Source organism: Heptranchias perlo, chromosome 6 (genome assembly GCF_035084215.1).
Source record: "Heptranchias perlo isolate sHepPer1 chromosome 6, sHepPer1.hap1, whole genome shotgun sequence".
NCBI classification, from domain to species: domain Eukaryota; kingdom Metazoa; phylum Chordata; class Chondrichthyes; order Hexanchiformes; family Hexanchidae; genus Heptranchias; species Heptranchias perlo.
In genome coordinates this window covers 31,080,000-31,093,306 of record NC_090330.1, presented here as the reverse complement: position 1 = coordinate 31,093,306, position 13,307 = coordinate 31,080,000, and the positions used below count along the sequence as shown (strand labels likewise).

The following is a 13,307-nucleotide window of genomic DNA, read 5'->3' as shown; positions in this document are numbered from 1 at the left end:
ATCAGAGATGGGCAAATGAGCAGAATTGGGGAATGCCCCACCAATAAAACATATTTTCCACCACCATGAACCTCTATTTATGAGAAAGGAACATAGGAACAGCAGGAAGCCAGTCGGATGCTCGAACATGTTTTGCCATTCAATTAGATCACGGCTGTATCTCAACTCCATCTACCCGCCTTTGCTACATATCCCTTGATACCCTTACCTAACAAAAATCTATCAATCTCAGCATTGAAAATTTAAATTGATACAGCAACCATAGCCTTTTGGGGGAGAGGGTTCCAGATTTCCACTACCCTTTGTGTAAAAAAGTGCTTCCTGATTTCACTCCGAGCTCTAATTTTAAGACTGTGCCCCATTGTTTTGGATTCCTCCAAAAGAGGAAATAGTTTCTCTGTATCTACCCTATTGAATCCCTTTATCATTTTAAACACCTCGATTAGATTACCCCTCAACCTTCTAAACTCAAGGGAATACAAACCAAGTTTATGCAACCTGTCATCATAATTTAACCCTTTTTAGCTCTGGTATCATTCTGGTGAATCTGCGCTGCATCCCTACAAGGCCAATATATCCTTCCTGAGGTTCAGTGCCCAAAACTGAAAGCAGTTCAGATGGGGTCTGACCAAGATTCTGTACAACTAAAGCATAGCTTCCTCACTTTTGTATTTCAACACCTTTGAGATAAAGGCCAACATGCCATGACCCTATTTTGATTACTTTTTGTACCTGTGAACTAGCTTTTAATGATTTGTGTCCTTTGACATTTAAATCCCTTTGCTCCTCCTTAACTCCTGGTCTCTCACCATTAAGAAAATATTCTGATTTGTCTTTCTCAGATGTCAAAGTGGATGGCCTCACACTTCCCCATGCTCAATGCCATCTGCCATAGATTTACCAACTCATTTAGTCTGTCTATGTCCCTTTGCAACTTTCTGCTCCCATCTACACAACTTACTGTGCATCCTAATTTATTGTCATCTGCAAACTTGGATATACTATATCACTATTGCTTCATCCAAGTCCAAAATATATCTTGTGAAAGGCTGAGGCCCCTGCACAGATCCTTGGGAAACACCACATGTCACATCCCACCAATGTGAGGGATACTTCACCCCTAAATGACCCAAGGGGAAAGCTTGATGGACCAGTTGGCTTTTTCCTGTCTGTCATTTTTGTATGTTCAATCAGACAACGTTCCCTTTATCCCTGCTCTCTGCCTTCTACCTCCAAACCTTTGCCAACCCATGCCACAAGGTTACCTCCAATTTCATGTTCATTCATTTTTGTTAATAATCTTTTGGGTGAAACCTTATCAAATGCCTTCTAGAAGTCTATATAGATAACATCTGCAGACACACCCCCATCCACCATTCTAGTGACTTCCTCCAAAAATTCAACTGGATTAGTGAGACATGATGTACTCTTCACAAATCCATGTTGACTCTCTTTGATCAGCTCATACTTATCCAAGTGCTCAGTCACTCTGTCCCTGATGATAGATTCCAGTAACTCAACCACAACAGATGTTGAACTGACAGGTTTGTAGTTATCTGGTTTCTACCTCCCTCCCTTCTTAAATAATTGAGTGACATTTGCAATTTTCCAATCCAAAGGCACAATTCCTGAATCTAGAGAGCTTGGAAAATTATGACTAATGCATCTGCAATTTCCTCACATCAGGTCCTGGAAATTTGTCCAGCTTAAGACATACTACCTTTATCATCTTTTTATTTATTTTAGGTTCCCTCATTCTGCTGGTATTTTGTTCACTTTCTCCACTGTGAAAACAGATACAAAGTACTAATTTAACAAGTCTGCCATTTCCTTATTATCCATTATAGTCTCATCTGAACTTGTCTTTAATGGGACCACATTCCCCTTTACCACTCTCTTTCTATTAATATATTTATAAAATTTTTGCTGTTAGCTTTGATATTCCTTGCAAATTTTTTTCCACATTCCCTTTTTGCACTTTTTACTTTATTTGTATTCCTTTGTTGTTTTTTTATAGTTCTCCCAATCAACTGGATTTCCACTTTATCTTGCCTTTGATATTAGCTGCGGCTCGGTGGTAGTGCTCTCACCTCTGAGTTAGAAGGTTCAAGTCCCACTCCAAGGAATTGAGCACAAAATCTAGTCTGACACTCCAGTGCAGTACTGAGGGAGTGCTGCATTGTCGGAGGTGCCGTCTTTCGGATGAGACGTTAAACTGATACCACATCTGCCCTCTCAGGTGGATGTAAAAGATCCCATGGCACTACTTTGAAGAAGAGCAGGGGAGTTCTGCCCAGTGTCCTAGCCAATTCCTTCCCACAACATCTAAAAACAGATTATCTTTTCATTATCACATTGCTGTTTGTGGGACCTTGCAGCAAATTGTGTTTCCTACAAGTGCTGACTCATCCACGCAGCAAAAATGCCAAATCTAGCATGACCCAAATTATACCTGTTCAAGTGAATTTGCTAAATAGCCAAATTTGTCCTAATTCAAACACTTTCAGATACTGTTATCCTTTGCTGTTAGCATTGGTGACTGGAGCCACAGTTACTTCAGGCCACTCTGAAGTCCTTTTTTAAATTATTAGACTTTTGCTAAAAAAAATTCTACTTGATGTTTAAATGGTAGAGAAAATAATTCCTATCAGTGTAAAAGCAAAATACTGCAGATGCCGGAAATCAGAAATAAAAACAGAAAATGCTGGAAAAGCTCAGCAAGTGAGGTAGCATCTGGAGAAAGAAATAGAGTTAACGTTTCAAGTCGTAGACCTTTCATTAACTCTGTTTCTTTCTCCACAGATGCTGCATCACTTGCTGAGCTTTTCCAGCATTTTCTGTTTTTATTTCCTATCAGTATAATACTGATGTATGATTCTTGGCAACACTTGCAATGTATCTGCCAATTGCTTCATTTTTAAAAAAACTTTGAAAACCTTGTTGTTTTGATAGTGAGGGATATGTGGCCTCATGGTGGGCCCATCTGCCCATCTGATCCTTAGTAGGGTAGTAGGAAGGAGGAGAAGCTGCCTGGCTGATCCTATTTTAAGCTTATTAACATTAGCCTATAATGTTATTTCATCTACACTAAGGAGAATGAGAAATAACTGCTATCTTGTTTAATGTATCGCAGTTTTGAAAGCTTGTCAAAGGAAGGTTGTTAAGGGAAGGCATTTCATTAAAGGAGGGAGGAGAAAAAATGAATAAAGCCAGGCTGTACCCATGCACCTCTGAGTACTCAGAGTAACATTAGCAGAATGCAGGGAGTAGGACAATAATGCTTGATGCATGAGGGTCTAAAGCAGGAGAACAATAAATGAAAAAAGACAAAAATTAAGAACAAAATTCATGTCAGATTCAGTTTTAAATTTAGAGAAGTTGAATTTCAAAACTTTTTAAATGCAAATCCAAACACTGAGTTTGAGTTAATCCAATGACTCTGGATAGGATGATTTGAAGTAGAATCTGATGGTAGACAGATAACAAAAAATGGACTCTTGACAGTGGTCATCAATAGCTGAGAACTAATATAGTTGGCACTTAATTGGTAAATGGGCTAGGGTGTCAAACCCTTCTGGAACTCAAACCTGAAGATACACTGGACACATCATGCACAAGAAAATAATGGTCATAGTTGAATTCCTACAAGGTAAACCAGTTCTAGGCTGTTCAGGACCCAAGGCAAGTTCATTAAAAGTTGTTTCTTGATGTAAGAGTGCAATGTACTCAATGGGGATGAGAATTAGTTGGTAGCACGTTTGTCTCAGGTCAGAAGGTTGTGGATTAAAACGCCACCCCAGGACTTGATCACTCAATCTGATACTCCAATGTGGTACAGAATCAGCATTGCACTTTTGGAATCATTCAGATGCGATGTTAAATCGAGGTTTACCTGACCGTATAGATAGACATTAAAGATTCTATGGCACTATTCAAAGAGAAGCAAGGAGTACTCCAAGTGCCCTCCTGAACATTTCTCCCGCAACCAAAATCACCAAAAATAGATTAGATGGCCATCCACTCAATGCTGTTTGGGGGATCTTGCTATATGCAAAATTGTTGTTACATAAGAACAGTCACTGCCTTTCAAAGTAATTCATTATATGAAAATATTTTGAGATGCTTCTGAGAGATTTAATGAGGCATTTTATAAATGCAGGTCATTCTTTTTATTTTGATTTTTGATACAGTAGAGTCAAGCTGACCAGCGTCCATTGAAGTCACAATCTGATCCAAATCAACGACAATGCAATAACGAAGCTAATAATACAAGTTAAAATTTCTCAGCTACAGTTGGCTAATCCATTTATGTTTAGAGATTTTGTAGAATAATTAAGTTTGCCATTTTAGAAGCAATCTAAACTATGGCGTTCAAAGCCTAGTTACAGGGTAACCTGACTGAATTCAGCAAGATCAAGTAGCCTCAATTTTAGTCCTCCAGGTTACAACCCTTGCCTAATAATCCAAAATGGGCCAGTCCACCAAGCACCTCAGCAGGCAATATTATAGAGCATCAGATTCCATAGGATCAAAGTCATCCACTGGATGACTCAAGAAATATTTTTAAAGGTTATTTGGCCCTTCCTCTTTTAAGGATTACCACAGAAACCATTCCCGAATTGTGAAGACAGGCAGGTGACCGGCTCCCCTGGCTCTGTCTATGTTGCTATGCAATCACCCACTAGCAGATGCATCTCATTGCCCCGGTTGATCTTCTTCCCTTCCTTTTTCCCGATAAGGGCGGCAGTACAATTTCACAGTTATTAATTCAAAAAAGTTGAACATTTTAATACATTTCCAATGCAGAGCCGCATACTATGGTGGCCAGACTAAACAGATACCCGATTATAAATAGTCTGAGTATTTATTTATCAGTTTTACATGAAAATAGGTCAATGCTCAGGTGTATTATAATTCTGTTTGAAATATCAACAGGCTATCATCTTTTATTTGTCTTCTGATATAACTTAGTTAACACAATTTACTTCATAGCGATCAACACTAATATGGTTGTTCCCCTGTATGAACGGGCAGCATTATCTTCTCACTCCCACCCCTATCCTTGAATATTTTTACTTCAAGGGACCTCAACATGCATATTCCTGCTATTTCAGGGCTGTCCTGTTGTTTTTCCTATTGCTAGTGTACATGTGTATATTTTTTAGAGATAGTGGCCTAGAAAATCAATGGCACTACGCCAATATTTGCGGCACAAAATGGGCACTTGAGCATTATATATGGCGGGGGGGGGGTGGTATGTCCGTTCATTACTTACCTGAATGTAGCTCCAAATACTGTTCACAACTCCTGCTCCGCTTCTCCCGATTGCCCCCCTCCCTCTCTCGATTTCCCCCCTCCCTGCCAATCGTTTCCCCTACTGAGGGCCACTGCCAACATCGCAGCGGCCCAAAATTGAAATCCTCTTCGCTGGCAAGCTGCCTGGGGACGTCCAGCAGGTGTCTGCAGCTCGCTGGTCCCACCTGATATTGGGCCTCGGGCCTACCTGTCCCAGTGCAGGGATCGTTTCTAGGCCAGTGCCTCAGGTGGGCAAAATATCAAAACAGGATATGGGACAAATTTGACAAAACAGGCGATTGCCAATTATGGTTCCTGCAAATAATTAAGAACCATTTTAACCAGTTGTACTGGAGACTATAGTACAAATATGTAATAAATATTATCCTTTTTTTTGTCTTGTTTCTCTGCATAAGTTGCTCTCTATCACAATCACTCTGTTACCAATAAAGGATACGCCATAGAGAATTTAAATATAAAAATTGGAGATCATATGACTGCTGTATTACTTACTCTGCCTATATAGAGTTAAAGTAATTACTATACAGAAGATTCTGGAAGGAACAATCCAAGTTATATACATGTTTACACTTTTATCTGCCCCCGTTAGTGAGAAAATTTCTGGTGGTCTTTCACCCTACTGTATTTTACTCCATATTCTGTGTTTTGTGTTCACTCACATGTAGAAAATAAGATCATTAGGATTTAGTTATTCAAAAAAGCATTGACGGATTGAAAATTCAAAAGGATACGTCATGAAGGCAATAAAACTGTACAGAAAGGCAGACTTCCCTCCCATCACCTTTCAAAAAAATTGCTTCGAGGGAATAAATATTTTACTTCTTTGCAATCTTTCTGCAAATTAATTTTGAATGATTTCACGGTGATGAGAACACAAACTGGTCCTGATTGTGTAATCATTCCCTGATCATAGTTATGTAATCATCTTACATATCAGTTTCCTTTCTCCTTCTGCTGTAGAGCATAAACATCCAACGGTTCAACAGAATCTGATCCCAGAATGGGTTGGCTTTAGGCACAATCACAGTGTAGCTTTTTCTCTGCTGTAGATTGTGTTGATGGCAATTAATGATCAACTTTTGAAGAATAATGTCTTAACATTCCAGTTCAGTAGTGAAGGTAGCAACACACAACCTATTGCTTGTCATAAAAATTGTATGTGATTCTGTTAAAGCTCTTGGTCACTGTTTCAGAAATATATTTTGTATTCCCTCACGATCACCTTTTTTGTTCACATCAGCTGTTCCTTTTAAAGTTTGGTGTGCCACACAATTTTTTTTCTCTTTCCTGATTAAAATTTGGGAGCCATACATTTTATGTGTTGCATCTGTGCTTCATAAAGTTTTTAATTCTTTTACTTTTGTAGGCACATTTCTATTGCATCATAGGAGATTCTTCTTGGCAAATGATAAAAGTCCTGTTGCACAGTGTAAACAGTATGAGTGCAAGCAGAATCCCATCCAATTGTGCTTAACCTTACAAAAATATGGTTCTGGACTAATGTAACATGCACGTCTTAATTTTGCCATTGTAGTATTTCTAAGGCTATTTTTTTGCATTTCCCTTGGATGCTGAGACTTTTGCATTTGTCGCAGTGCTGGCTTTGTTACTGGGTCTAGGAATTAAAGTTTTGGCAACAGGGATTTTGGTTCTTGCTGGTTCGCATCCTACCAACTGTTGATGCGTCTGAGGCCAATGAGCATGGTTTGCTTCCTCCTGACGCACAGTTAACGTGGCCTTGTGCCTGGGGATGGCAGATACATTCTTGTCCTTGGAGATTGCAGTAATGTTGGATGCAGACATGAGAGTTTTCGGAGACAATGTTTTAGGTTCAGATACAGAGGACATTTCTTCATCTGAGACAATATTTGTCAGGCTTTCATCTGGATCTGTAAACAGATCATACAGAGCATCCCCACTGTAACTGTCTCTAGGAATACTTGCCCTGGTAGCAAGGGTTTTTCCACTCTCATCATCAGGTCCAGGTGTTGTAGAGTCCCAGTATCCCTCATCACTGTTAGGGACACATTCTTGTTGGTCACTCTTAGTGGTCATTGGGTCATCATTATCATTGTTACTTATAGAATTATCACTCAGAGTAAGCTGTTTGACTAATGTACTGTCTGCTGCCTCTTCAAGGCAAGTTGTATCTCCTGAAGCCATCCATGATGTTTGGTCAGCTGTAATCTTTTCCTGTTTGTCTTTAAGAGGCTCAGCAGTTGGAGGCGGTGTGTCCCAGAATTCTTGCAGATATTCATCGTCTACTTCATCTGGGCTTGCCATCTCCTCTCCTCCACCTTGATAGGTTAGAATATTTGAACTTTTTCTTGCACTACCCTTTCCCTTTTCTGCAGCAGCTCCTCTTTCACAGACATTTCCTTCATCATCCTGGTCAGCAATAATGTCCCCACAACCTGTGAGTGAATCAAAGCTCTTTAAAGATGTAACATCAGAAAACATTAAGCAAATTCGATCGATTGATTGTTCCGAGGGTGGATCATTATTGGGTGCACTGGGTGTTGCAGTTTCAGGAGTGTTGCGAGATTCAGATCCAGTTACGGAAACACTTTCTTCTTGTACATCCTGCCTCTCACCAGTTAAAGTTTCATCCTGTTTTTCCTCTAGCAGTTCTAATGCCTTGACTTTAGAATGCTGGTCTATTGACTGGCTGTCAATGGCAGCTTTCTCCAAATCTTTACATAATTCTGGAAGGGACTTCCCACTATTTGCTTGTTCAGGTTCCTCAATGGAAGCACTCTCGTCATCACTCTGCATTTCACAGGGTAACTTGCTTTGCGTTTCCACTGCAGCACTTTCAGGTTCAGAGCAAGATTTCTGTGTCTCTTCTTTAACACATTCCAAGCTGGCGGTCAAAGAACTAGGCAATGTAATAGTGCCGTGGATTTCCAGATACTCGGCTTTTTCCTCTTTACTGATTTTGTCCTTTTTATGCCATCTCATGCTGCTGAACAACCCTTTTAGTCCTTTCTTTTGTCTGTTGCAACTCTTCTCTTTCACCTGCTCAGAGTTCAAATACACTGACTCTCCCTTGCCATTTTCTAATTTACTGTTCCTTTTTAGTAAAGAAAAAAAACTGTGAGACTTGGCAATGGGTCCACAACCAGCAGCAGCAAAACTCATACTGCTGACAATTTTTGTACTGGAATCAGTGTCTAGTTGATAATTACTCAAAGATTCTTCCTTGTTGCTCACTTCCAGTCCCATATCAGCAATTCCATCGTGGGTTTTGCTTCTAACAAGACCCATTTTCGAGGAGCTTTTCCCATCCCCTTTGTTTTTCACACTAAAAATACTAGGCATGGTGCCCCCCGACTTTCTCCTCCCAAACAATTTAAATGCCGTCTTACTTATCTTGCCAGATGGCTGTTCAGAAGTCGAAATATCATTACAATCACATTGCAAGTCCATGTCTGCCACGATCTTGTTCCTGTCTTCTTCCTGCAGACCACTGCAGCTGCCTGATGCTGATTTTCCCAGTAGCAGCCTCAGTGCTGCTCAAATTCAACTCCATGGCAACCAAGAGGATAAGCAGCTTTCGTCATCTGTGGACTAGAGCCAGTCCACCGTCAGCTACAGTAAATTAACCTGAGCTTCTGAAAAGCAGAAGAAAATTTATTTTTAAAAATTTATGTATTAAAATAAAGTTTCTATTTTTCTTAATGTAGAAAATTCTATCTACTCTTGATTAATAGAAATAATGACTTACACAAATAAGCACATTTTAATATATACACATTAATACTTCAGTATAGATACTGAGTAGAAAATGTATGCATAAATGATTTACATGGGGTGAACTGGCAGTATATTGGGTTGTAACCCTATGTAGGAAATCTCAACTTTAGATGAATTGTCAGTGTAAATGGTTGTAAATCCTCACGGGGAGGAAGAGGGGGAAAATGGAGGTTTACTTTCTGAATACCTTTCACTCCTAGTGACTTGTTAGATGGTAGAGCTGGCAGAGGTTTGGGAACAGATTGCCTGCCCTCCCTGTTAGTCAGAGAATAATGTAGGAAAAGGCAGAGAACTAAAGAGGAAGAAAAAATAATGAAAATGAGGGACCCTCTACTCTCCATACACTGATTATTAAATTAGAAAATATGGAGTTGTAATAATTGCAATGTTTCTATTATTTGATTTGATATTAATATAATCTTAGAAAAACAGTTTACTTTTAACTTTGGACAATATGCTGAAGCAAATAAAACATGGAGGCCTGTAAATTTGGTTGTGTAGCGCCCATTGCTTTGGCGCTACGCGGCCTCCCGAAGTTCCAAAATGACGTCCGGGATTTGCACACACACTTCTAGCCTGACGTGCCATCTTGGAAAAGGGTTTTGCGCTCGCGCAGATAACAAATGCCGGAAGCATGTAAAGTAGGGAGAATATGCATTAGATCAGTGTGCAAGGCTGATTTAAAATGATAGGCACCATTTTGGCACTTAAGGCTCCACTCAACGTATTGTCTTAACCATGAATGCTTGAACATGTCTTAGATAGCCTGGAGGACCGCCCACCAGCACTATTTAAAGGAACCATGCAGGATTTACAGGTTAATTGATGGATTGTTGATTTTGGCTGCCGATGCATTCACACCTGTTTTTGGAGGTCTCATATACTTGAATACTAGGACGAGGGGACATAGCCTAACATTTAGAGCCAGGACTTGCAGGAGTGAAGTTAGGAAATGCTTCCACACGCAAGGGTGGTAGATGTTTGGAACGCTCTTCTGCAAATGGCAGCTGATGCTAGCTCAATTGTTAATTTTAAATATGAGTTAAGAGATTTCTGTGAACAAAGGGTATTAAGGGATATGAGGCTAAGGCGGGTATATGGAGTTAGGTCACAGATCAACCATAATCTCATTGAATGGCAGAACAGGGCTCGAGGGGCTAAATGCCACTGCCACTTGCTGCTTCCTGTTATGCACCACCTTCTACTGCAAGAAAGCGAGAAGTGTGTCGGTGAGTGTCTTGCAGGATGTCAGGGTGATGCGCCTGTCATGGTTGAATAGCTGCCAGTGTGTGTGACCTGTGAGTTATGGGTTTGTGGCTTGCAACAGTGGGAATGTGTGAGGGTGAGATGCAGCATCTGATTGGAAGAGTTGAGTACTGATTGAAAGAGTTTGTTGGTATGTGGGTGATGGGGGGTGTAGTGCATAGAGCAGTGGATGTGGCTAGTGGTGCAGTTGGTAGGAGATGCCACTTGTCAGTTGGCCTCACTCACCTTGACCACTCGTTTTAAAGCATTGAACTTCTTCCTGCACTACATCCATGTTCATGGTGCTATGCGCCTGGCATTGACTTCATCCCTTACTGCCTCCCACTGCCTCTTGAGCATATGTCTGGCGGGCCTCTTGCCCCCCTGTGGATATAGGATGCCCCTCCTCTGTCCACCTCTTGCACCAAGGCCTCCACTGTATCAGCAGAGAACCTTGGTGCATGATCTCTCGCAGGCCCGGTACAAACTCAGATCAGCAGATTTGTGGGGTCTGGCATGCACATTGGAGGATGTGGGAATTAGTAGTGCGCAACCGTTAGTCAATGTTTTAACATAACTCAACAGTTTGTAAATATAGGGACGGGACCTGCATCTGTGTTTTACGTGTGTGATGTCTGATCTCCATTCAGACTCTGTGTGGACCTGAATCTTATTTTTTGAAAATAAGAGGTGCAGCCTGCCTATAAGAGGTGCAGGCTGCCTTTAAGAGGTGCGAGCAAATCACGTGATATTTGGGCCCCTCTTGTTGGTGAGAAGTGCAAACCTAGTGCAAGGCCAGATTGCTGCGCTTCGGTGCGGTAAGTGATCAGGCAGCACGAATGTCTCATGCTGCCTGCATCGGAACCACCGAGCGTAGGTTAATCGCGCACCGCGATGCCCACACCCGGATTCGGGCCGTATTCAATTTAACCCCCAGAATGTTGGATTATGTAGCCAGAAGAATTGATTCTAAGTCTCCAGAGAATACAGTCTACTGGTCAGACCACATTTTAAGTACTATGATCAATTCTGGTCACCACACCACAAAAAAAATACGTGCATTGGAAAGAATGCAGAGAAGAGCAATCAGACTGATTCCCAAGTGTAAAAAAGTATGAGCTGGGAGGAAAGATTAGCAATGCTCAATCCCTATAGACCAGAAAAAAAAGTTGTTAAGAGGGAACTCATCAAGGTATATAAAATAATAAAAAGGAATGATAAGGAAATCCAGAATATTAGTTTCATTTAAGTCAGGAAAGTAGGACCAGAAGATATAAATTGCAATTAGTGAAAGCAAATTTGAAACAGATATTTTTTGAAACAGTAAATTTGAAACAGATATTTTTTATTTAAATGGTCATAAATGTTTAGAATAATTTGCCAAGTGCAGTAGTAGAGAGAAAAATATTAAGGACATTCACAAGATAGCTGGTTGTTATAATTCCCTAGATTCCAGATTCCGTAATTCCCTAGATTCTAGAATGATCCCCGTGGATTGGAAGGTAGCAAATGTGACCCTGCTATAAGAAAGGAGAGAGAGAGAAAACAGGGAACTATAGGCCAGTTAGCCTGACATCAGTAGTAGAGAAAATGCTAGAATCTATTATTAAGGACGTAGTAACAGGGCACTTAGAAAATCATAATATGATTAGGCAGAGTCAACACAGTTTTATGAAAGGGAAATCACGTTTAACAAATCTATTAGAGTTTTTTTGTGGGTGTAGCTAGCAAGGTAGATAAGGGGGAACCAATGGATGTAGTATATTTGGATTTTCAAAAGGCATTCGATAAGGTGCCACACAAGAGGTTGTTATACAAGAATAGTGCTTATGGGATTGGGGGTAATATATTAGCATGGATTGAGGATTGGTTAACGGACAGAAAACAGAGAGTAGGAATAAACGGGTCATTTTCGAGTTGGCAGGTTGTAACTAGAGGGGGGCTGCAAGGATCAGTGCTTGGGCCTCAGCTGTTTACAATATATATCAATGACTGAGATGGGGGGATCGAGTGTAATGTATCCAAGTTTGCTGACGATACAAAGTTAGGTGGGAAAGTAAGCTGTGAGGAGGACGCAAAGAGGCTGCAAAGGGATATAGACAGGTTAAGTGAGTGAGAAGGTGGCAGAAGGAGTATAATGTGGGGAAATGTGAAATTATCCACTTTCTAAAAGGTGAGAGACTGAGAAATGTTGGTACTCAGAGGGATTTTGGTGTCCTTGTACACGAATCACAGAAAGTTAACATGCAGGTACAGCAAGCAATTAGAAAGGCAAATGGTATGTTAGCCTTTACTGCAAGGGGGTTGGAATATAAGAGTAAGGTTTTGCTGCAATTATACAGGGCTCTGGTGAGACCACACCTGGAGTACTGTGTACAATTTTGGTCTCCTTACCTAAGGAAGGATATACTTGCCTTAGAAGAGGTGCAACAAAGGTTCACCAGATTGATTCCTGGGATGAGAGGGTTGTCCTATGAGGAGAGATTGAGTAGAATGGGCCAATACTCTCTGGAGTTTTGAAGAATGAGAGGTGATCTCATTGAAACATATAAAATTCTTAGAGGGCTTGACAGGGTCGATGCTGAGAGGCTGTTTCCCCTGGCTGGAGAATCTAGAATTAGGGGTCAGAGTCTCAAGATAAGGGGTCAGCTATTTAGGACCGAGATGAGGAAAAATGTCTTCACTCAGAGGGTTGTGAATCTTTGAAATTCTGCACCCCAGAGGGTTGTGGATGCTCAGTCATTGAGTATATTCAAGACTGGGATCAGTGGATTTTAGGACACAAAGGGACTCTAGGGATATGGGGATAGGGCAGGAAAGTGGAGTTGAGATAGAAGATTAACCATGATCTTATTGAACAGCGGAGCAGGCTCGATGGGCTGTGTGGCCTACTCCTGCTGCTATTTCTTATGTTCATATAATGGGAGAGCTGTGATACTACAGGGGTGCACTTCAAAGAGCTGAATGGCCTCATTATATCCTTGCCATTT

General features: G+C 40.7%; 1 protein-coding gene across 1 annotated transcript; it reads right to left on the bottom strand.

Annotated features, from left to right (window-relative positions):
* Nucleotides 1-6,861: 6,861 nt before the first annotated feature.
* amer2 (APC membrane recruitment protein 2) lies at nucleotides 6,862-8,745 on the bottom strand. The gene has a single exon (XM_067985410.1). It carries the CDS (start codon nucleotides 8,743-8,745, stop codon nucleotides 6,862-6,864), a length of 1,884 nt encoding a protein of 627 aa, XP_067841511.1.
* Nucleotides 8,746-13,307: the final 4,562 nt, after the last annotated feature.

Coding starts and splice junctions, on each gene's coding strand:
- amer2 (XM_067985410.1), bottom strand. CDS start 8,745: ATGGACTTGCAATGTGATTGTAATGATATTTCGACTTCTGAACAGCCA.